The 23,017-nt window shown below is 43.3% G+C and overlaps 1 protein-coding gene across 2 annotated transcripts; it reads right to left on the bottom strand.

Moving 5' to 3' along the window:
- Positions 1–930: 930 nt before the first annotated feature.
- On the bottom strand, positions 931–16,411 carry LOC129163729 (uncharacterized). 2 transcript variants are annotated; one of them, XM_070550104.1, is made up of 8 exons: positions 13,810–16,411; positions 13,490–13,642; positions 5,727–5,778; positions 5,318–5,391; positions 4,936–5,147; positions 4,717–4,864; positions 2,673–2,782; positions 931–1,573 (listed from the first exon to the last, which is right to left on the bottom strand). In XM_070550104.1, the coding sequence occupies exons 4-8, from the start codon at positions 5,355–5,357 to the stop codon at positions 1,268–1,270; spliced, it is 816 nt and encodes a 271-aa protein (XP_070406205.1). In that variant the 5' UTR covers positions 5,358–5,391; positions 5,727–5,778; positions 13,490–13,642; positions 13,810–16,411; the 3' UTR covers positions 931–1,267. The 2 variants fall into 2 exon arrangements, with proteins under 2 accessions (XP_070406205.1, XP_070406206.1); XM_070550105.1 differs by having other exon boundaries at positions 5,722–5,778; positions 13,490–16,411.
- Between the last annotated feature and the right edge of the window lie 6,606 nt (positions 16,412–23,017).

The raw sequence follows: 23,017 nt of genomic DNA, 5'->3' as shown, positions 1-23,017 counted from the left end.
ATGAAGACGATTTGTCATGTACATTTACAAAATGAAATCTGTCAGACAGGTAGGATTTAAACCAGCCTAGCGCTGTTCCTTTGATCCCTACAACATGTTCAAGTCTTTCTAAAAGAACATTGTGATCAACTGTGTCAAAGGTAGCACTGAGATCTAACAAGACTAGAACAGATACAAGATTCTTATCCGAGGCCATGAGAATATCATTTGTAACTCTCACTAATGTAGTTTCAGTGCTGTGATACTCTCTAAAACCAGACTGAAATTCCTCAAACAGAGCATTAGTGTTTAAATGCTCACATACTTGGATGGCCACTATTTTGTCCAGGACTATGGATAAAAATGGAAGGTTAGATATTGATCTATAATTCATTGGGTCATCTGGATCCAGAGAAGGCTTCTTAAGTGAAGGTTTGATTACAGCAACCTTAAAATCTTGTGGTACATATCCATTTACTAAGGATAGATTTATTATATGTAGAATGGGGGCAGTAACCAAAGGAAATGCTTCTTTAAATAATTTGGATGGGATTGGATCCAAAACGCAAGTTGAAGGTTTCTTAAAATAAGCTAAAAAATAGTTGAATTTAGTCTAAATGACCTTAAATTAAGTGAAATAATCTGCCAGTGCAGCAAGATAATTGCACTTGGTAAGACTTCTTGAAATAAGAAAAAATATCTACACTTTAGACAAGTGACAGATTTCTTAATACAAGTAGTGAAACACTAATTTCAAGTGCAAAATTAAATAAAATTAACTCAAAACTAGCCTGTTGGTGCTTTTTTCAGTTTTTTATCCCTCTCATGTTGAGATGAACAATCTTGGAACAAGCAACTGTACAAGATTAATCTTCTGCAATCAAGAATCATTAATAGGTTTTGTTTTAAATCAAGACAAAGAATTTATAATAAAAGAAATTAGGCACAGGGTGTAATAAACAACCTTTATTTGAAATTTCTTTTCAAATGTCAAAAATTTTTCCAAACATCGCACAGATCAACGACTTTCTTAACAAATCTTAATTTTAAGCGTATTGTTTTGTATTCCTCTAACACATGAAGAACCTCAACATTTCATATACTAAAACTTTGTTTTAAGATGAACATTTTAGACACCGATTTTTTTTTGGTAACGTATACAGTGTCAGGAAGAATCTAACAAAAAAAAATTAAGAATGTAGTTGTAAATGTCTACATCACAACCTCTAAATGTTGGGTAAGAACTTTTCTGAACAAACATGACAGTCTAGCTTGGACAGTGCTACTTCTAACAAAAACTTTTCCACTCTGCCATGGCTTTTTTGTATGAGCCTGTGGTGTCTTGCTCATGGATATTGTCCTTTAAAACTTCAGTCTGAATGACAGACAGAAGGGTTGCCACACACTTTGGATAAGTGAGATGCAGGGTGTAGCAGTATGCCATTAGATACAGCAAACCTTGACCGAGGTCTTCTTTTGCAAATGTGGTGATGGGAGTGGTTTCCAGTGCCACAAGACAGGATGACCCATCAAACAGCAAAACCGGGCCCAAGAGGGATCTCTTCTGGAGGTACATGGCTGGATCTTCTGTTGGCTAAAGAAAAAGGACAAATTATTTCTTCATGGTAGAACAGAGAATCTGAAATGTTACTGGTGCAGTCCAACTACTTGAGACACAATTGCTGTCCCCACATGACTGACCATTTAATTTTAATTACTTAGAGACTCTGTCTAATACTAATTTTAATTACATTACATTATGAGAGAGAGAGAGAGAGAGAGAAAGATGAAAAGTCCCCAAGAGAGAGAGAGAGAGAGAGAGAGAGAGAAAGATGAAAAGTCCCCAAGAGAGAGAGAGAGAGAGAGAGAGAGAGAAAGATGAAAAATCCTCGAGAGAGAGAGAGAGAGAGAAAGATGAAAAGTCCTCGAGAGAGAGAGAGAGAGAGAGAGAGAGAGATGAAAAGTCCCCACCATCCTGTTTATTCTGCATCCTGCAGCACTACGGATCAGAACCGCTGCAGATACGAGTCACATTACTGCTACAAGTCTGCTCCACACACAGGAGCAGGAAGTACAGCAAGCCGTTGTAGTGAACATAATTTAAACTGTATTATTGCCAACCCGTACATAATAGACATGCCATCATTGCATTGTTAGCAGCAGAAATTAAATGTTGTTACCATTTCCAATACAAATGCATGTTAATGAAATACATTATATTTTACTGCATATATTTATGTGTCATTTAGACTAAGATGAGTGTTATTAATACAAACCTAAAACGTTACTGAAATGTGGGTCAAATATATAAAAATATTTTAACTATAAATATCAGATGGTAAAAAGGAAATAAACACTAATCTAATGCATATTATTGAGCCTTTCATAATAAGAGTCTGTTATTTCAGCCTGATCATTTTGATGTTTTATTTCATATTTTTTAGCAGCAAACCAGTTTTGTTTCACTTGAAACGTTGTCAAATGAAATATTCAATTAATCCACAGAAGCTTAGATTCAAACACTTAACGATAACATATTTGGCTTTTAAAAAATTGAGGCAGTTGAATGCACAGAGTATGTGGTGGGGCATGGTCAGGATGGTACCACCTCTGCCTCAATTTGAGTCAGGAAAAACCCTGCATGTACAAAATAAAACCACTTGCAGACATTCAACAGATATGAGAAAACTAACCTGAAGGACATGAATTAATGCCTCACTGGCATGTCCCAGCTTCTTGGGGGGTACAGCTGGTGATGGGAAGAGCATGGGGAGTGCCCTGAACAGGGCTATGTTGTGTTTCACTGGAACACAGTAAATCAACTTTTAGTTCAACATTACTCTGCCTAAATCTGATTGACAGCTTCATCTTGAGTTCACAAATAATCCCGTGCCACCATTAACAGTCCTGTATTTTTCTAAATACCAGAAAGCATTATTTTGTACACTCATTTGACAAAAATTGTTCATCTTATATTATAGGTCTAGACATTCAAGAGTCAATCACAAGAGCATCGACTCCGCAGCTGACTGGATCTCAAGCCAGTCGGCACTTGCTTACTGCCTGAATTAAATAAAAGATTGTTTCTATGTTATTATTAAGGATTTGAGCATGCTCTCGAGTCCTTGAATGCACTGGCAGGAGATCCATCTGGAGCTATGCTGTGATTTGGGATCCATTGTGGAGCGACAGATGAACCGCACAAATCCGAATCCAGTCCATATTCTATTTTACAACTAGAACCCTCCAGAACCTCCTCTGCTCCCCAATCACACGCTTCAAGGTAACCAGACTGAATGACAGCTCAGAAGAGGCTGCACTCTCAGACATTTCCAAATAAAACAAACACCAGGCAGATCGACTTCTTAAATGTAAATAACAACTCGTTACTCTACGAGCTATTCAATTCTATTTTTAATTTATTCCCGACAGGAACCTCTCCTCTGTCCCGACTGTGTTTATAACCTCTGCAACTAGCTTGGTTCTTTTGCACTTTGGCAGCCAGTGTCTCGATCTCGCAAGTTTTCTTTTTTCTGGGTAGAACACAGGAATCCCTTAATGTGCTGAGGACGTAGCGTGACCAAATATGGTTAATTGAGGGTGTTTCTGTATATAAATGACTGAACAGACATGAGCACCTGGGTATGCATGTGTGATTTTTAATCAGACGAGTATAGAGGAACGTGTGTACGAGAGGCCACCGCATGTTTCATAAATCAGGATTTTGACTGTTTGTACGAACAATCTAAATTTCTTTCATAGGAACGAATTTAGGAATATTTCTACAAAGTTTTGGTGAATGAGGCCCCAGAATCCTAGCAGTCACAAAGAGCAATATAAATAAAATTATAAATAAATTTAAACACTGTAGACTATTTTTATGGTTTGTTGTGTTTAATTTTAAATGTAGTTGATGTAATGTACAGAAAGGTCAAGCTTCTTGTTCTTGTTGCCCCTCGAACTTATCAATGTTCAAGGACACACAGTGCACTGTCACATCCACTCTTGCCGGATCCACTCCCAGCAGAACCAACCGGACTCCACCTCCTATCAGGCCTCGTGCCTCCGGCACTCGCCAACGTTCCCTACGCCACTCATAAAAGCCGGAAGCATTCTTCCAGACGCCGTCAGTCATCGAGGGTTCTTCAAGCTCAAGACTAGAGCCTCTTTTACCTTAACAGACTCTAAACTCCTTGCTCCGATCCGGAGCCGAACCTCCTGCTCCTCTCTGGAGCACACTCCACCCACACCTGGAGCAGCCAGCTTCTTCCTGCCTCCCGCTCCATCGACTCCAGCCGTGGGGTAAGTCACCATCCGTGACAGGGCTCAGTCATGCTGTCACAGACGGTGAATTACCCCACGGCTGGAGTTGGAGCGGGAGGCAGGAAAAAGCCAGCTGCTCCAGGTGTGTGCTTCCGAGAGGAGCGGGAAATTTGGCTTCTGACGGGAGCAGTAGGTTCGACTCCTGGCCTGATGGGAGGTGGAGTCCGGTTGGTTCCGGCAGGAGTGGATGTGACAGTGCACCCCAGCTATCATCTTTTTCTCTGAGAAAGTTTGGTCTCCTCAGCTTAAGAAATATTTAACTATATACTTTATTAAAGAGGGGTCATCTGACATTCTAACCAATATGGTACAATTATTCCAGTTTCATCAGTGTTAACAATATACATAACGATAATCATACTTATATCTGTAGCAACAGTTACATGGTGTGTGGCTGACAGCACAATGACTAACCTTCATCCAGGTTCATGGGTGGCTTCAACACCTTCTTCCAAACACCGTAAAACTGAACCGTGGAGCAGAAGTCATCCCATCGCTTCTTTAATTCTGTCAGGAATGTGCAGTTGCCTTTATCCAGGATGCGCCTCAGCTCGTCCATCACCTATAGTGAAAGAAACAAAAAAGTATATGCTTGCTTTATGGGGAAGAAACAATAAAAAATAAGCCACTTACATTGTGAAGCTCCTTGAAACATGGGTATGCCTCGAGAATCTTTCCGGCTCTTTCCTCTTCTTTCAGAACATCACTGTCAATGAAGGCTCGTCTTGATTGAAACTCAAGGTCAAGGATTTGCCGGACAGCGTCTTGGTTGGGCTTTGGCTTCTTATACATTGCCTGCAGAGTCTTGTAATGCCTGGCCTGCGTTACTCGACTATCCTTGTCAGCTAAAAAAACATAACAAACATTTAAAAAACATAGGAGAATCTCCAATCTCAGAATCTATGTGAATAAGGATTACAGAACATAGTTAAATTAAACAACTGTGAGCATAAACAATCCAGTTACTCAGCAGTTTACACAGATGAATATATTTTGAAACACAAGGTTGACATACCATTTAGAATCGATACTGTAAAATCATCCAATCCATCCATGATTTCCTTGTGTTCCTTTCAACTGTGCCTTTACCTGGAGGACAGAAACAACCATCATGCTGTGCCATGCAGATAAAAACGGAAACTGCTCTAGACTGGTTTTAAAAGTCTAGTGACCACCTGTCATGGATCCAAAGTTTAGCACCAAAAGCATCAAACATCTCTTATGTTTTTTATTGGGGTTGAACTGTATTTTGATCATGTGTTTCAAATAATATTAGTAATATCAATTTCACAAGAATGACTGAAAAAAACCTGTTGTTTTTATTCTTAAAAACAATTATGAACTGTTGATTTTCCAAATTCTTTCATTCATGATTTTTTTTTCACCAACTGAAAATAGTTCACTGAAAGCTCCATACACCTTACACTCGTGTGTAATCTTTCCGGCAGGATGAGTGACTTTCTTTATCCAGGGTTTCTGCAGAAATCAGCAAAACAAATTTAATGCTTTTTAATGCCATTTTAATGCCATTTTTAACCTTTTTAATGCCATAAAGAAACACACATGAGAATCCACGGATATATATGTACATAAAAAAATCCTCTGAGAATTCAATGTATTATAATGTACCCTGAGATAAACAACAAAAAAATGTATGCCTGGAACATAGCAAATACATAGTTGCATGGAAAGTTACATGTTATTGAACATGCTACAGCATTTTTTTCACACACAACAGGATTAATGCATGTGCCTTAGCTCACTAGTTTTTGATTCCAGCTCTGACTCAACATCTGTCAGTTCACTGCATTTGTCCCTGTATCTCTTCCTTAGAGTATTAGATTTTGTTATCATTTGAGCCATGAGCGTGCTCGGTTTATTTTCTGCCTGTTCAGCTAGTTGATCAGCATCTTTCTGAAGGCTGACACACACCACCCATAATATCTCTTTTTCTTTTTCAGCTGTTCTAGATGAATGGAGCGCTCCACATGCACTCTCAGACATGTTATGGCTTCTGTTTCTATAACTTCACATGCAGACATTTGAGGTTTGCCAGAAAGGAAAGCTGGCCTGTACACTTTGCAGGGCACAATGTCATCAATGAAGAAACCCCTGTCTACCATGATGACCATCTCTAGTTGTAGCATTTTCAACACACCAGATTCCCAGGTTAGTCCTTTCCTTTCTGGCAAAACTCAAATGTCTGCATGTGAAGTTATAGAAACAGAAGCCATAACATGTCTGAGAGTGCATGTGGAGCACTCCATTCATCTGGTCCAAGAACACAAGCTTTTTGATTGTTATTCCCCTCCTTGCATTTGTAAACAATCAGCTATATGCTGTGGTTTTTCTCCTTACCAACTTTTAAAATAGCCCACTAGTGAAGGCCTGGGCAAAGACGCCTGATGTCTGAGAACCTCAACATATGTACAGCAACCACACTGTATATTTACACACTTTCATAAAGAAGCTGCATATCAAGCTTTCATTCAGATGACCTTCAACAGTGCTGCACCCTGCTGAGGGACATCCGAGTAAAACCTTGAGATGGCCATTTTCTGTTCACTAACTTGCTTTAGTAAATCCTTACTTTGGTTAAATAAATCAGTTGTTGAACCCCCCACTCCTCTGTTTGGTCTCCTTTCTTATTACAGCCCACCACTTCCAGTCTGGGTTGTAACCGCTGACGTCGTTAGGTCCGTTTTAGGGGGGCTTCAGCCCCCCTAAAATAATCACAAGCCCCCCCTATCATTTTGAGTTTTTTTAGGGCTGGGACTTTAACGCGTTAATTATGATTAATTATAAAAAAACGACACGTTAAAAAAAATCCACGCATTTAATCGCAGCTTGCATTTCGAGCACGGCGGAACCTTTGTCACTGCACGACTTCCTCGTAGACTGAATATCACTGACGCACACAACAATGCACAGTGCTAATGGCTACTAACGGAATAAAAACGGAAAGAAGTTGCCTTGCTTGGACTGATGCAGGATTTAGGAAACCCGTCCGCCTCTTTTCTTAACTTGAAAAAAAAAACTTCCAGACAACAACGGAGTCCGTGTCACGGACATTTTTCAGAAATCGTTACTGCTGCAGCTGTCCGGTGGCACAAGAAACTTTACAAAAGTTGTGGTAAGCTATATTTTTAACATTTACGTAACATCTGTGCAGCGCTGAAAGCACCAGACAGAATAATTCTGTGCCCTAACAGTAGTTTATGAAAGTAGTCAGACAAACGAGAGGCACCTGGCTGCCGCTGGGAGAACGCTCCGTGTTTTCACTGCTCTGTAAACAATCACAAACAACGTGTCTTAAAGTTGAAAACAGAAGTTTAAGTTAAAACAGAAACACTCTGAAACTTTTCTGATGATTTTCTAAACAATTCTGTCGGGGAGTCATACGTTTCTGAGACGAGTCTCTGTCTAAACATCACATGCATTACTATCATTAAGCAGCAGGTGTGTTGAAGCTGTCATCAGCTAAGGGGCGGATGCTTACGTGCATCAGGGGCAGCGAGGAACGAGGAAGTTGTGATCAGGCTGGAGATCACACCAGATTCGCTGCTGCAGGCGTGAATCTGCGGGTCTGCAGCATCCCTGAGACAGCAGGACTTCCCATGTAAGGAAGGTCCGCTCACCTGTTCGTCAGATCATTATTTCCTCGCCATGATCTTTTATCTTCCCATCATCCTCCAGTCATCCAACTGGAACCAGTTAGTGTTCCTGACCATTCTCAGAATATGCCATGCCTGCTCTGGTGTTAAAAGTTAGCACATTTAAGTCCTAGATCATATTTGTGCCTGTTCTACTGTCATTTTGAAGGATTATTATTTATATGTGTGTTTTTACTACATTATGAGCAGAAATGCTAATAAAAACTCCCAATTATACAAACAAGTGAAACTGGAAAAATTAGAATCTGGTGCAAAGTCAAATTTATTTCAGTCATTCAACTAGACAGACTATTTAAAGGCTCAGGAACCCTTTGCAGGCATTTTCTATTTGTAATAATAAATTTTAGTTGATTTGGGTCTTGTTTCAAATCACACAGTGACATTTGATTAATTAAAATGCATTTTTTTATTAAAATCTTTAGTTTTACAGTAATACAGTTGTGGTCAGAAGTTTACATACACTAGTAAAAAATATAATATAATGGCTCTACTGAGTGTCCCGTTATTTCTAAAACTCTGATTTTTCTCTGATAGAGTGATTGGAACAGATACTTCTTTGTCACAAAAAACATTCATGAAGTTTGGTTCTTTAATGTCTTTATTATGGGTTAACAGAGAAAAGTGATCACATTTGCTGGGTCACAAATATACATACAGCAACATGAACTAGCAATTTTGGTGACTTAGAAACGTGTCAGTGAACTGAGCTTCATAGCATGGCCTCTTAACTTCTTGTGAGTGATTATGAGTGACTATGTTAACCCATAATAAAGACATTAAAGAACCAAACTTCATGAATGTTTTTTGTGACAAAGAAGTATCTGTTCCAATCACTCTATCAGAGAAAAATCAGAGTTTTAGAAATAACGGGACACTCAGTAGAGCCATTATATTATATTTTTTACAAGTGTATGTAAACTTCTGACCACAACTGTAACTATGTCTAATGTTTAATTCTCTGTCTCATAATTTTAATTAAGTTTTGCTTTGAGAGCACATTTTCCTGAACGATTACAATGCGATTAATTTAGATTAATAAATTACAAAGCCTCTAATTAATTAGATTAAAAATTTTAATCAAGTCCCAGCCCTAATTTATATATATATTGTTATTTTGTCTTGTAATTGTTAATTACATACTCCTTTATTCCATATCATATCAGTGTTATTCATATATTAAAACTGTCAACTGCACACTCATTTGGCAGAATACAAGTTTGACAATTATTCATTTGTTCTTTGTCAAATTTCAGTAACATTTATAATTAAGCAAGTTGTAATTAAACAAATGACTGCAACATTTCCCCATGTTAAGTGCAGTAAACTGAAATGAATAGCTTTATTTGGAAATATAACATATCTAATTTTTAATGGACTTATATAAAATCTTTCTTCAACATAGACCCGACCAATGAACTGATTAAGCGTTATTATTTATAAAAAGAAGAGAGAAAATGCACAAAGGTAGGAAAGGAAAAGAAAGTGATGAAATAATAGGTTTTGTTAAATGTTCTTCAGATAATGAATTAATTGACAAAGTTTTTGCAGGGTGTGAAAAAAATGTTCAAGGTCAAGCTCCTGGGGCTAAGCCCCCCCTATTTCTCAATCCTAGTGACGTCCATGGTTGTAACAATCTGCAGACAGATTTCTGAGTATCTCCTCCTTTGGTATACAGATCCTCACTGAGCCAAGTACTGTGAACAAATAGTTTCTCCATGATATTATCCAGCAAGGTCCCGTTTTTGTCAAAACAAGGGTGAGGTAATGAAAAAATAGAAATATTTCATTAAATTAACATTTAAATTATTTATATGAATCATTAAAATAAATAAAAAAACATGTTTTGAAATATATAAAGTGCACCAAACTTGACTCAGTCCATTCAACAATTCTAAATGGACAATTATGTAACTCATCAATTAATTATTTGAAAGGATAATTTGTCAATTAAATGCTGAAAAAAATAAACAATACATTAATGAAGCAAGAACTTTTTAAACTTGAACATACCTACACCCACAAGTCTATTTTTACCTGGAGTCTCCTCTCAAGAGTGGCTGAAGTAATATTACTACTTTGACAGAATAAAAATTATCTCTCTTTCTCTCTGGAAGCCCCACTCTAAGGGCCTTTGCAGTGTATTAGTGAGTCATATATTATACAACCACAGTCATAAAGTTTTCAATCAGTAGTTTTATTTCAGTATGTATTTTTCCAGTATCACAAAAAATATTAATTTTATATGGTTAAAATCATCTAGCTTATGTGCACTTTTTAAAACACTGCCCAGCAAACATTCGGACGTTTAATGACAGTTGAACGGTCACAACTGTAAAATAATATCACAGGAATTAGGAAAAAATTACACAACATCTACTCTATTTACCTTGCCCATACTCGAACCTGGATCCTCTGGGGGGAGAGTCACCAGCTCTACCAGCTGAGCTATGACAACAACTACTGAATATCAGATTTCTTTATATAGATAGGTAGAGGGTAAAGTGCGGGGTAAACTAACCAATCAGAGGACGGAGAAGATCTGCCACAGGCCACGCCTCCAGAGTGCCAAAACCCCTTACAGCCGAGCGAGCAGAGTCAGAAACCGAGCACGCAGAGAGGCTGCCGAGCGCGCAGAGAGGCTGCCGCGCGCGCACGTTTTCCTCTGCCGTGTGCTCGTTGGCAACGCGCGCACTCAGGTTTGTCACTTGTGCACATCCTTGTGCGCTCACAGACACAGTTTGCTCCCTCTCAGTGCACAAATGACCTCTCGCTATGTATATTTTCACTCGCGAGTCCCGTTCACACGCGCGATGTGGACCCAATCCGCGTGCACGTGTTGTGGCATGCCTCTGACGCCATACCTGTCTGTTTTGTGTCCTGTGTGGAGTCATTGTTTCATTGTCAGCGTGCGTCCTAATAAACCTGTGAAGTTAATTCTACCTGTCTGCCTGCCTGCTTCCTCCCCGGTCTGGATCCTCGCCTTATCTCCGCTCCACTCCGCAGTACGTCGTGACAGAATGACTCCACCCGAACCCGTTGATGGATCCAGCCGGGAGATCCTGCCTTGGGAGAATCTGCTCCAGTGGCTTACCCCGACCCACCAGCCGGCTTCTCCGTCTCCAGGCCCAGCTCCGCCTCGCTGCCGCCGCCGGCATCGCCGACCTTCGGCCGCGGCGTTCCTCCCTGTCCTCCCGGAACCGGAGGCATGTTTGGACTGGGAGCCGCTGCCAGATCGCTCCAGCTATGGGGGCACGAGGCTGGCGATCTGTACCCCCGGAGTCGGTCCACGGCGTGGGGAGAGACGCCGGAAGCCACCGCAGCCCTGCGCTTCTGGACGGAGCTTCGAGCCCGCCGCTGGCCGTGCCCGGCGTGGCAGTTCGGACACGCCCCCGGCCAGACCACCAGTCCCGTCTCCTGCCGAACCGGAGCCTCCGTCGGTTGCAGAGGAAGGAGCAGCAATCGCAGCCCGGCTGATAGAACAACAGGCAGAGCTCGACCGGTTCCGCGAGCTCCTCAGCCGCCAGGAGTCTCACCTGGATGCTCTATCCTCCTCGTCTCTGGGCCAGAGGAGCGAGTGCAGGATTCACCCAGCAGATCTCGCTGGTCAGCGGACTGAGCTGGCCCAGCTCCGTTGGGCGCTCAGCGTCAGGGAGCTAGAGTTGGACAAGCTGACCTCCCGCCTCTCCTCATCGCTCCAAGCTCTCCTAGCAGCGGCCCTGCTACCGACCCAAAAGCAGACGGTACCGGATCCGGACCAAAACTCGGCGGTTCAGAAGTCGAGGGACCAGAAGCTGACTCCTCCGGGCCCGAAGTAGACGGTTCCGGTTCCGGTCCAGAGGTCGACCGTCCGAAAACCGAAGGACCAGAAGTCGACGCCCCCGGACCCGAAGCCGACGCCCTCGGACAAGAAGTCAAGGGAAGTCGACGCCCGTTCCTGTTCTGAAGTCGACACCCGTTCCTGTTCTGAAGTCGACGTGTCCGAAGGCGCCTGTTCTGAAGTCGACGTGTCCGAAGGCGCCTCCTCTGAAGTCGACGTGTCCGAAGGCGTGTCCTCCGAAGTCGGCCTGTCTGATGACGTGGCCTCCTCCTCTGATGACGTGGCCTCCTCCTCTGATGACGTCGCCTCCTCCTCTGAAGTCGGCTCGTCTGATGACGTGGCCTCCTCCTCTGATGACGTCGCCTCCTCCTCTGAAGTCGGCTCCTCTGATGACGTCGCCTCCTCCTCTGAAGTCGGCTCGTCTGATGACGTTGCCTCCTCCTCTGAAGTCGGCTCGTCTGATGACGTCGCCTCTGAAGTCGGCTCGTCTGATGACGTGGCCTCCTCCTCTGATGACGTCGCCTCCTCCTCTGAAGTCGGCTCGTCTGATGACGTGGCCTCCTCCTCTGATGACGTCGCCTCCTCCTCTGAAGTCGGCTCCTCTGATGATGTCGCCTCCTCCTCTGAAGTCGGCTCGTCTGATGACGTTGCCTCCTCCTCTGAAGTCGGCTCGTCTGATGACGTCGCCTCTGAAGTCGGCTCGTCTGATGTGGCCTCCTCCTCCGAAGTCGGCCCGTCTGATGACGTGGCCTCCTCCTCTGATGACATCGCCTCCTCTTCTGAAGTCGGCTCGTCTGATGACGTCGCCGTCTCTGAAGTCGGCTCGTCTGATGACGTTGCCTCGTCTGAAGTCGGCTCGTCTGACGACGTCGCCTCGTCTGAAGTCGCCTTGTCTGACGATGTCGCCTCGTCTGAAGTCGCCTCATCTGGGGATGCTCTCTGCACTCAAGAGGTCGACACTCCGTCCAGCCGGGCGTCTCCACGGTTTCCGGTTCCGATGGTGGTTTTGAGGGCCGCTCCGGCCCAGCCTGCAGAGACTTTGTCACCGGCCCAGCCTGCAGAGACTTTGTCACCGGCCCAGCCTGCAGAGCTCCTCTATTGTGGACGCAGACCCTCAAGGGTCCGTCCTCGTCTCCTCCTCTGCCGCTGGCGCCGGCCTCCAAGGGCCCATCGCCTCCTCTTCTGCCGCAGGCGCCAGCCTCCAAGGGCCCGTCGCCTCCTCTTCTGCCGCAGGCGCCGGCCTCCAGGGCCCCGTCGCCTCCTCATCTGCCGCAGGCACCGGCCTCCATGGGCCCGTCGCCTCCTCTTCTGCCGCAGGCGCCGGCCTCCAAGCGCCCGTCGCCTCCTCATTTGCCGCAGGCCCCCGGACTCTGCTGTTCCCTGCCGCCTCTCCATCGGTCCCTCGGTTCCTCTGGGCCCTCCCTCCGGGTCCCCCTCCTCCCGCCCTGCTCCTTGTTCCTGTGGGTGTCTGGGATCCGCCCTTTGAGGGGGGGGGGGGGGGGTACTGTCACACCCTGTCCTGTCTCCCTGTTTAGTTCAGCTCTGTCTCGTTAATTACCCCCACCTGCCTCTTGTTTCCCAATCACCTTAGCTCCCGGTCCTCCTGTATTTAAACCCTGTCTGTTTTGTGTCCTGTGTGGAGTCATTGTTTCATTGTCAGCGTGCGTCCTAATAAACCTGTGAAGTTTTTTTCTACCTGTCTGCCTGCTTCCTCCCCGGTCTGGATCCTCGCCTTATCTCTGCTCCACTCCGCAGCACGTCATGACACCCTCCCAGAGACAGCACTGTCCTCAATGTTAACCACCAGTCTCATAAAAGTGTTCCTTCCTTTCCCCTCTAGAGAAGACGACTATTGATAAAATAGAACCGGAAAAAGGGTTTAATAAAAGAGCTGGAAAAGGTTTAATAAAAAGAACTGGAAAAACAGTAGCAGGCTAAGATCTGTGAACAAAACACGCATTGTTAGTCCTATTCTAACGAAGCACAAAAAATGCTATGAATGTTGTAAACCAGTACCTCATCGGCCGACCGCTTGCCAATGTAAATTCCCGGTTGTTCACCCCTCAGTCCTGCTCACATTTCATAAAGAGAAACCGATTAAGGAAAAAACCTTTAAACTAAAGCAAAGCCAGATCACTCACCACTTAGCTACACCCACGTCTGCACCCAAAGCGAGGCTTTCGACTTTTGCGGCTAGACCCCAGCTGCCCTAATTATAGCAGCCCTCTAACTACACACCTGGCCTCTCCTGTGTCAGCGGCATGACACGTACAACCAGAATTACTTCCGGGAACTAAGGTGACCCGGTTACACTGGGCAAACAACACTAAGATTAATAAACAAAGAGGTCATCCAACACGTGGGTAAATAACAATAAACAACTAAACACAAAGCGCCGGGACTAAACCGGGTAAAAGGAAGGAATTTGGAGGAACACCAAAAACTCCACCAAAAGGGTGAGCTGAACTCTTTTACGAGTATGCTAGTGAAACACAACCAAGCTTGATATTTCGAGGAAGGATAATCTAACCACATAGGTATCAAACGAGACTTTAACGTCAGGTTTTCTAGGAAGGAAAAAGAGGAACACTCGCTCTAACACCAGGCCTCTTCTAAGCTTCCCTCCTCGAATGTCAGAAGGAGCTGCCTTTTAACAGGGAGCGCACTGATTGAAATGAGCTGCACCTGGCTCCGTTAGAGCCAGGAGAGCAAGATGTAGCGATGAGGCCACCTTGTGGCCACCAAAATAGACAGCGTCTGTTACACCCCACTACAATGACCTTATCAGTATGTAGCACCAAATCAGATAAAAAATCAGAGATCTGATCCAAAAACTCAGAGTAAGGGCCTGGTGGACGATATAAAACTACAAACAAGAGTGGTTTTACAGTTTTGCAATCTGGATTAGGAAAACTAAGAATAAGATGTTCGAACGAACTGTAGCTATTAATTGGTAAGGGACTGATTAATAAGTCCGAATGAAAACTGGTTGCTACCCCTCCTCCTCGCCCTGTACTTCGAGCAATATGATGATTTGAATAATTTGAAGGAGTCAACTCGTTTAAGCTAACATAGTCCTCTTGCTGCAGCCAGGATTCTGTGAGAGAGAGCAAAGAGATCTGATTATCACAAATCAAGTCATTAACTAACAAAGTCTTAGAAAAAATGGATCTAATGTTCAACAACCCACATTTAATTTTTCTAGTTTTCTGCTCGGTTGAATTTGTTCTAATATTTATGAGATTTCCATGATTTGCTTTATTAAGCCTGATATTCAATCTGTGTGATTTTGGCCGTGGGCAGGACACTGTCTCTATGGGGTAGTGGGTGGGTAACAGTACAGAAGCTGCAGAGGGGTGGGTTAAATTACGACTCTGCTTCCTGGTCTGGACCCTGGGTAGTCATGGAGGACTAATAAAACTGGCCATGTTCCTAGAAAGAAGAGCTGCTCCATCGAAAGAGGGATGGATGCCGTCTCCCCGCATCAGACCAGGTTTTCCCCAAAAAGTTTTCCAATTATCAATGTAGCCCACGTTGTTTTCAGGACACCACCTAGACAGCCAGCGGTTGAAGGACAGCGTGCGGCTAAACATGACGTCACTGGTCCGATCAGGCAGGGGGCCAGAGAAAATTACGAAGTCCGACATTGTTTTGGCAAACTTGCACACCGAAGCAACATTAATTTTACTGACCTCCGATTGGCGTAACCGGGTGTCGTTACCGCCAGCGTGGATAACAATCTTACTGTATTTACGCATATCCTTAGTCAGCAGTTTCAGATAAGATTTAATGTCGCCCGCTCTGGCCCCAGGTAAACATTTAACTATGGTTGCTGGAGTCTCTAATGCCACGTTTCTGACTATGGAGCTGCCAATGATCAGAGTCGGCTTGTCAGTGGGTGCGTCACTGAGCGGGGAAAATCTTTTAGAAACGTGGACGGGTTGGTGGTGGCCCACAGGCTGAGTTCTATGCTTCCTGCGTACCGTCACCCAGCCGGCCTGAGGTCCCGGCTGCTTGGGTTCTGCTGGAGGGTAGCTACGGGATGGTTCTGAGCTAGTTAGCCCCGCGCTAGCTAAGTAGCTACGGCTGTTTACGGGCTTTTCAACAGCGCAGAGCCGGGACTCCAATTCCGACACCCTCGCCTCCAAAGCTACAAAAATGCTACATTTATTACACGTACCATTATCGCTAAAGGAGGCAGAGGAGTAACTAAAAATCTGACACAGAGAGGAAGAGATAGGAGACGGAGAAGCAGAGACAGAAGTAGCTTTGTTTGCTTGTAGAGTTGTTTTATTTATTATTATGTGAACATGATCAACATGTGTTTGTTATTGTTCAGGCAGGCCACAGGCCACAGCAAGCATTTAACAAATCCTAGTTTGAATCAGTAAAAAACGATTCAAGGAATTTTTTCAAACCATTTGAATATTCGTTTCAATATTTCAGCCCTATTAGCTCTGTTAGCAAATAGTTGACCGAATTTAACTGTTAAAACCCCAGTTAACTGGTTTAAAAAATTGAAAACATGCATCATGAGAGCGTACATACCTTTATCTTTATCACTTTATGTGACCACAAAATCATTGTTTTTCCTTTTTTATTTGGTCATTTCACACAAGTCAGAAAAACCTGAAAGAATGATAGGCCTGTGTTTATGATATTATGAATGAAATGTGCGTTAAATAGAAGAACATCAAGATGTGATTGACTATAGCCATGTTACAGTTGATTCAGCCTCTACCTGCTCATTTCATTTGGGAAAGACCCAGAGGTGAATTCCCCCGCCGCACCCCTCCCCTTCCTCTTCTTTATACACGCACGGTACACGTGAACATTCTCAGTCAGCAGGAGCGCCTGCAGCTGCAGGGGGCGCCAACTTGCCGTTTCCAATCCAGACACTGTGATATGACAGATAATAGAACACCTCAGTGCGGCGCAGATTTATTTTTTTATTTTTTACTCAGCGCTTGTGCGCCCCTTTTGTGTCATGAAAAAATGCCGCCCCGGGCAACTGCCCTGTCTGCCCCTGCCTAAAACCGCTACTGGGCACAACAGTGATTTCAAAAATATATTTCTTCACATTTCAAGGCTTTATATAGCCCATCCAATCAACATTAAAACAGGCGCTCCTAAAGCGCCCTCTAGTGTTTGGTTAGTAAAATTGCCTTTAATCAACTTAACCTCCTTCTCGTCTTCCTCTTTTATCACCATTATTTCTAAATTTGGTGTTTATTCTGCAAATCTCCGTGCCTTCGTATTTATCTATTCCTGTTGTTTAACAGCTTCATGATTTCTTTGTCAACACCCCTTTGTGTCAGTGATGTCCGAGTGATTTAACCCTAAAAGTTAACCCCCAAATGTCTGCAACCTTCTGTAACTACTGCAAAGCCTTGTATGAGCTAATATAAATACATAAAATAACAGAAAAATCTGATAAGCTGTAATAAGTTGGCTTCACTCCTCCCGACGCCCCCAGTTTTCAGTGTTTTCCCTTCATATAAGCCAAGACGGTGGATCAGCCACCGTCTTTGTTTTATGCTCTTTAAAACAAAGATATTTGAAAGACAGATAGTTCTATGTGAATAATAATAACTATGATGATAATCAAGAGGAATCTAAATGTTGAGTTGAAATGATCTGAGCCTGTACATTTCTGTTGGAGTTCTGGATGTGTTGTGACGGCTGTTGTTCCACGGTCAGGTTTAGGTTGCGTTTCTGCTGTGACGATACATTCCTGTACAGTTGTGATTAGAATAAATGTATAAATTAAACCTCGCTTTGCCTTTTTAATGCTTCATGTACGGCAATGTGCATTTTGTCTTGGGGCTGATTGGAGAACTGTAAAGGACTTCCTGCTACAAAAGCACATGTTAAAGGGGACGTGCTGCGACTATATATTTAAAGTTAGAAAAATTTTGTGGTCTATACAAAACAGGAAAATGCAATCTCACCAGCTCTTTGACATTTTCAGTACCTTTCAGAATGAGTCGTTTCATTGGGGGCTCGTTAAAGTTGCTGCTAGACACGCCCACCCATCCCCTGATTGGCTCAGCTTTTATCACAGTAAAAACTGAGAATTACTGATCACATTTCTGCTTTGTCTGCCAACAGCGTTATAGTTAAATCAGTGTATCACATCCAAATGATTCAAATCCAGAAAAGACTTTGGGTGTGTCCTATATGCACCCATATATTTATTCACTTACAGAATAAAGCTTGTTGAGATAAAACATCCTCCTACTAAAGCTAAGTAGTTGAGAGAATTGAGAACAAAATGAAAACAATGTATAAATATAAACAAAAACTTGTCCAACCAAGTGTCATGTTAGGGGGGAAGGTGTCTGACCCACCACATGCAGAATCATTCACAGAGTCTGAGTATGGTATAAAAAAGAAAGTTTATAAAACGTGAACTAAAAGCGCAGCAGGAAAATCCAGCTGGGGCTCCGGGGGGTTATCTAGAGATGGGGGAAGAGTTAGTGGATGTTGAGGATCCGGACAAATGAGGTACAGGTCGAGACTTACAGTTTGTGATCCAGGGGAAACCAGAGAAGGGTTGTTCTGGGGGGGTAGTCCGTGAGGAGTGGGAGACAGAGACACACGCTGGATCATAGGAGACTGGGTTTCCAGGTTGCTGGAGGACTGGAGGAGCTGAGCACGGAATAGGGAGCAGGATCCGGTAAGGTAAGGTCAGTATGGAGCGGACAGCCAGGGAGCGGCTGGGAGACAGCGGGACTGGTCCGGTAGGTTGCAGGACGGTGTGAAAGGTGGTGGTGGAAATCTGGAGAAGAGGCAGCTTACAAAAATCAGGCAAGCTTGGAAAAACACACAGGAACCAGCAATCTGGCTAGAAGTACGACTTGGACGATATCTATTCGGATTACTCAGTAATCAGGCTCGGGAGTCATAGATACCGAAGTTGAGTTAATCATCCAGCGAATAAAGATGTCTCCCAGCAGCTTATATGTCCCTGGCCAACTGATGAGCAGATGGGCTGCAGCTGGTCCACTCCTTGACACGCCCACCTGCAGGAGAAGCTCAGAGAAGGTTTAGCAGAGAGAGGAGGACTCACCCCAGACCATGACACCAAGATAACTTAAAGTGATACTTTACAACTTTTTCGTATTTTGAACTCATTTTCTTGAGCCAGTATGTGCCAAAATGACCCTTTACATGGTGAATGAAATGTCACTCAGACCCTCACCGCTCTGTGGCCAGAATACCACACTTGCAACTTCAGATTGCCGGTCAGGTCTGTTGGAGTTAGTAGAGCTGATATGCCTGGTTCTGCAGCCTTAAGGTGCTTTTCCAGGAACACTACTCAGGGCAACTCGGACCGATGCAGTTCAGCCCGACCACGGTTTCCAAGGGCACGCTTTGGTATTTTCTCCCCTATTTTTAGTCCCTGCTCCATTGAGGTACCTGGCAAGGCTGAGTTGGGCCGGTATCGTGATTCTGGCCGCTGATTGGCTAGGGGCTTCATGGAGCTGGCGTGGGAACAAAACTGCTTTCAGATGGGCTGACTCAAACCACGCTGTACAGAGCTGTTTTAGGCTGAGTAGTGCTCCTGGGAAACCACCCTCAGTGTCTACATGAGTCATTCATCACTAAATTGAACAAATCAGCAGCAGCAGCTCCTAGATGTTACTACTGGGTATGGAATGGAATATAATTTAAAATATAACTCGAGCAAAAGTGTTGTTCTAACCTACAGAAACACCCAGGATAAAAGGCTTAATTTTCCTGTGTTTAAGTTGTCCAGCAACAGTCTTGCAGTCTGTGAACAGATAAAATATCTTGGACACTTTATCACAGCCAATATGAGCGACGATGATGATATTTACAGGCAGTGCTGCAAGCTATATGTGCAAGCAAACACCATTGCACGCACATTCAGCTGTTGTTCCACACCTGTTAAAGTGGCATTATTTAAAGCATACTGCACCCCACTCTATACTGCACATCTGTGGTCATTCTAACAAAAAGTCTAGCTTGCACAGGTTACAAGTGGCATACAGTGATGCAACGAGAATCCTCCTCAAAATTCCCAGGGGAGGCAGTGCTAGTCAAACGTGTGTTTCTGTGAGCGTGTGCACATTTAAGGCACTTCTAAGAAATTTAATGTTCAAGTTTATGAGACGGCTGCAAGAGTCTTCCAATAGTATAGTTGCACTCTCAAATCCCACTGTGAGCTGCTCTCGTTATATGTCTAGGCTGAGAATGCACTGGTTAAAATGTTTGGGTGGATTTATCTCAACTAGTTAGTTTTGTTGTCCTTTACCTCCACTGTAGTTATATCCTGTGATTTTATATAGGCTTTTATTGGTATCAATGTTAATTGGTATCCTTTCTTTTCTTGTGTTTTTCTTGTATCTTTTTCTTTTATCTGTATGTTTCTTTTAAAATGGACTTTAAGTCTGGCAATAAACATATTATAAATCAGCTGCGTTCATGATTTAAAACATGCAGGAGATGTGCTGGAAGCAGACTGCAGCTCCAGGTATGTCAGCTCAATATTTGCTTAAGTCCCAACAGAGCCAACTGCCAGTCTGGAGTTGAAAGTAGAACATTCTGGCCAAAGGGGTGCGATGTGTGCTGGGTGGCTGTTCATTAACCCTCTAAAACAGGAGTATTTGATTCCGGTCCTGGAGGGCCGGTATCCAGCAAGTTTTAGTGGTTTCTCTGCTCCAATATGCTTGATTCAGTGGTTTAATCACCTGTGCAGCAGTTCAGGCTCTGCAGAAGCTTAACCCCGTAAATTTCCAGCGCAATGGGGTTTTGTCCCTCGGGCGGGACGCTGGAATGCTAAGGAGTTAATCGCCTGCTGGTTGAAATCAGGTGTGTCGAAACGGAGTTAAAACTAAAACGTGCTTGATACCGGCCCTCCAGGCTGGGAACTTCATACCACTGCTGCTAACGGCCATTTTAGCACACACTGGCTCAAGAAAATTTTAAAATATAAAAATTTCATATCATGGCTTTAAAATGTGTGTAGGACTCCGACATAGGGTTCAGATGTTTTGCTGCAACTGTAAACACAATTTTCTGTAATTATTGAATATGAAGTTGATTAAAATACAGCTAATCACGACGTACTAGCGGCATGAGCTGCCCTGTAAGACATCTTTTGAGTGACGTATGACAAACAGATCTTCACTGTTTAGAGGAATTTAGATTTTTATGATGATTTATGACAAAATTCCTTAAAATGAATAACTGAACCTAGTTTATCTTTATGTAGATGGTAAAGTGTAGTGAAACAGCGTTAGTCTCAGTCGGCATAAGCAGCAGGGCCCTGCAGGGAATCGAACCCCGTCTCATTACTGAGAGTTCCGTTACCAGAGCCTTTTGCTTTGGGCGACCGGAGACGGTAAAGCAAAACCTGCATCAACAAAGCATTTAATGTTGGAACATAAATTCTGTCTTGAAGCAGGAAAAAAGAAACCGTCAGACTAAAAAATTATTTCTAATTAAATTCATTTTAGTATTTTATAAACGTTTTACAGATTTAGAGCCTCCTTTGACTTTTATGCTTTTCGTTTACTTCTCGTTCTTTTACGATGTTTATCCGTTTTTTAGCCGCGGTCAAAAGCATCGTATTTTTGTTCTGCGGTGAATCTTAAAGTTATGTTGAATGTTAATAATCTGAGTCTTCATTGCTTTAATTCATTCACTGCCAATGACGACTAAAGTTGTCATTTGCATTTTTTTTTACTGTTTGAGCATCGGAACGAGTCGCCGCGCTGAGAGAACAAACATCTCAGCCCTGAAGTCGATCTTCATCCGCATATGTCACAGATCACATGATCAGGAAGCAACACATCCATGTGTTTGGAGATCGTTTTGGGCCGTTCCTGTAAAAAAAAGTGAGGCGCGAACCGGAAAAGCGTCTGCCGATCACAATTCGACAACGGATTATGAAAGAACGGATAACGCTCGAAACACGCAGCTTCTTCCTGATGTAAGAGGTGAGTCTCCTCTTTGTTTTGGTGTTTTTGGCGTCGACATCATGCTAGCGCGCAACGTTCTGTGACTCTTAAAAAAAACAGTAAAAACGGTGAGAAACGCTGGCAGCGAAGGCCGTTAGTGATCAGGAAACGGCTGGCAGTGAATGAGTTAATCATTTACATGTTTAGACTATATTTTATTAGCCTTTAATATTTTAGTATTTATTGTTTAAATTTTGTAAAGAGCTATTTTTAAACGCGTGCACATTTAAACACTAAAACCTTTGTTTGCTCCGTCTGTGTCAGAGCTCTGCTGTTCAGCTCCTTCCTGGTTCCTGCAGGACCACAAAGCCCAGAGAAGCTCAGTCCAGCAGGACGTGAGGACACAAACAGACATGGAGAGCTCCTCCTAAACCTGGAATCAAACTTTTCTACAGATTATTTAGAACAGTTTCTTGTGACAGAACAGTTAGTGAAACAGAAAGGACATGATGAAGATGATGTTATCGTCCTTGTCTTTCATACGGATCAAAGATCACCCCAGCTTATGCTCATGTCACCAAGTAGACGTCCCATTTCTCACTAAGACCTGCTCTATCTGCTCTACCAGATTATCAGGAGCATCACTGTAGTTGTAGTTTTGCCTCCATCTTCCTGCCCTCCTTGGTCTCTTGTTTATCTTCTACCACCTCTCACCATCCATCTCAGGTGGGATCTTGTTTGCTCCAATGGCCTCTTGTGTTCCAGGCTTACATCTTTTAGTGAACGTTAGAATATCATGTACTAATATATATGCATGTGTGTGTGTGTGTGTGTGTGTGTGTGTGTGTATGATGCTAAACCAGACTGCCTGCTCCATCAGATGAAAAGGAAATCCTCTCAGGACCCAAATAAAATAGAAGATTTAGCAACCAGACACAGAAGCCCAGGTGAAACCATCCACATCAGCATCTCCAGTTCTACCAGCTCTAAAAACACACTTCTTAAATAATAAAACACTAAACTCAGCCAAGGGATGAAGACGTCCTGGTGCCAGACGCTACCTAAGACATCACCAGTTCAGCTGACTTGATAAAACACTTGGTGACTAAAACAAACATCTGGTGACCTGGTAAAAAACAGTCCTGGTGCAACAAGCTACCTGAGACAAACCTTTCCAGTCGACCAGTTCAAGAAAGAAAGAAAGAAATAAATGATCTTCAGTGGTGCTGCACTGGAACAAAAAAATATCTCTAGTCCGAGTCGGAGTCGTCCCATCTTGGTCTCTTCGGTGGGAT

The sequence above is a fragment of the Nothobranchius furzeri genome, chromosome 4 (assembly GCF_043380555.1).
Source record: "Nothobranchius furzeri strain GRZ-AD chromosome 4, NfurGRZ-RIMD1, whole genome shotgun sequence".
Classification (NCBI taxonomy): domain Eukaryota; kingdom Metazoa; phylum Chordata; class Actinopteri; order Cyprinodontiformes; family Nothobranchiidae; genus Nothobranchius; species Nothobranchius furzeri.
The sequence above is the reverse complement of the archived record's forward strand: the minus strand, read 5'-3'. Positions and strand labels throughout refer to the sequence as shown.

What these genes read in the sequence shown, in the direction of transcription:
- LOC129163729 (XM_070550105.1), bottom strand. Translation starts at nt 5,357, where the DNA reads ATGGATGGATTGGATGATTTTACAGTATCGATTCTAAATG. An exon ending in GTTTCAAGGAGCTTCACAAT is followed by an intron (nt 4,865 to 4,935) that starts GTAAGTGGCTTA and finishes CTTTCACTATAG; the next exon opens with GTGATGGACGAGCTGAGGCG. An exon ending in CATTAATTCATGTCCTTCAG is followed by an intron (nt 1,574 to 2,672) that starts GTTAGTTTTCTC and finishes CTTTTTCTTTAG; the next exon opens with CCAACAGAAGATCCAGCCAT.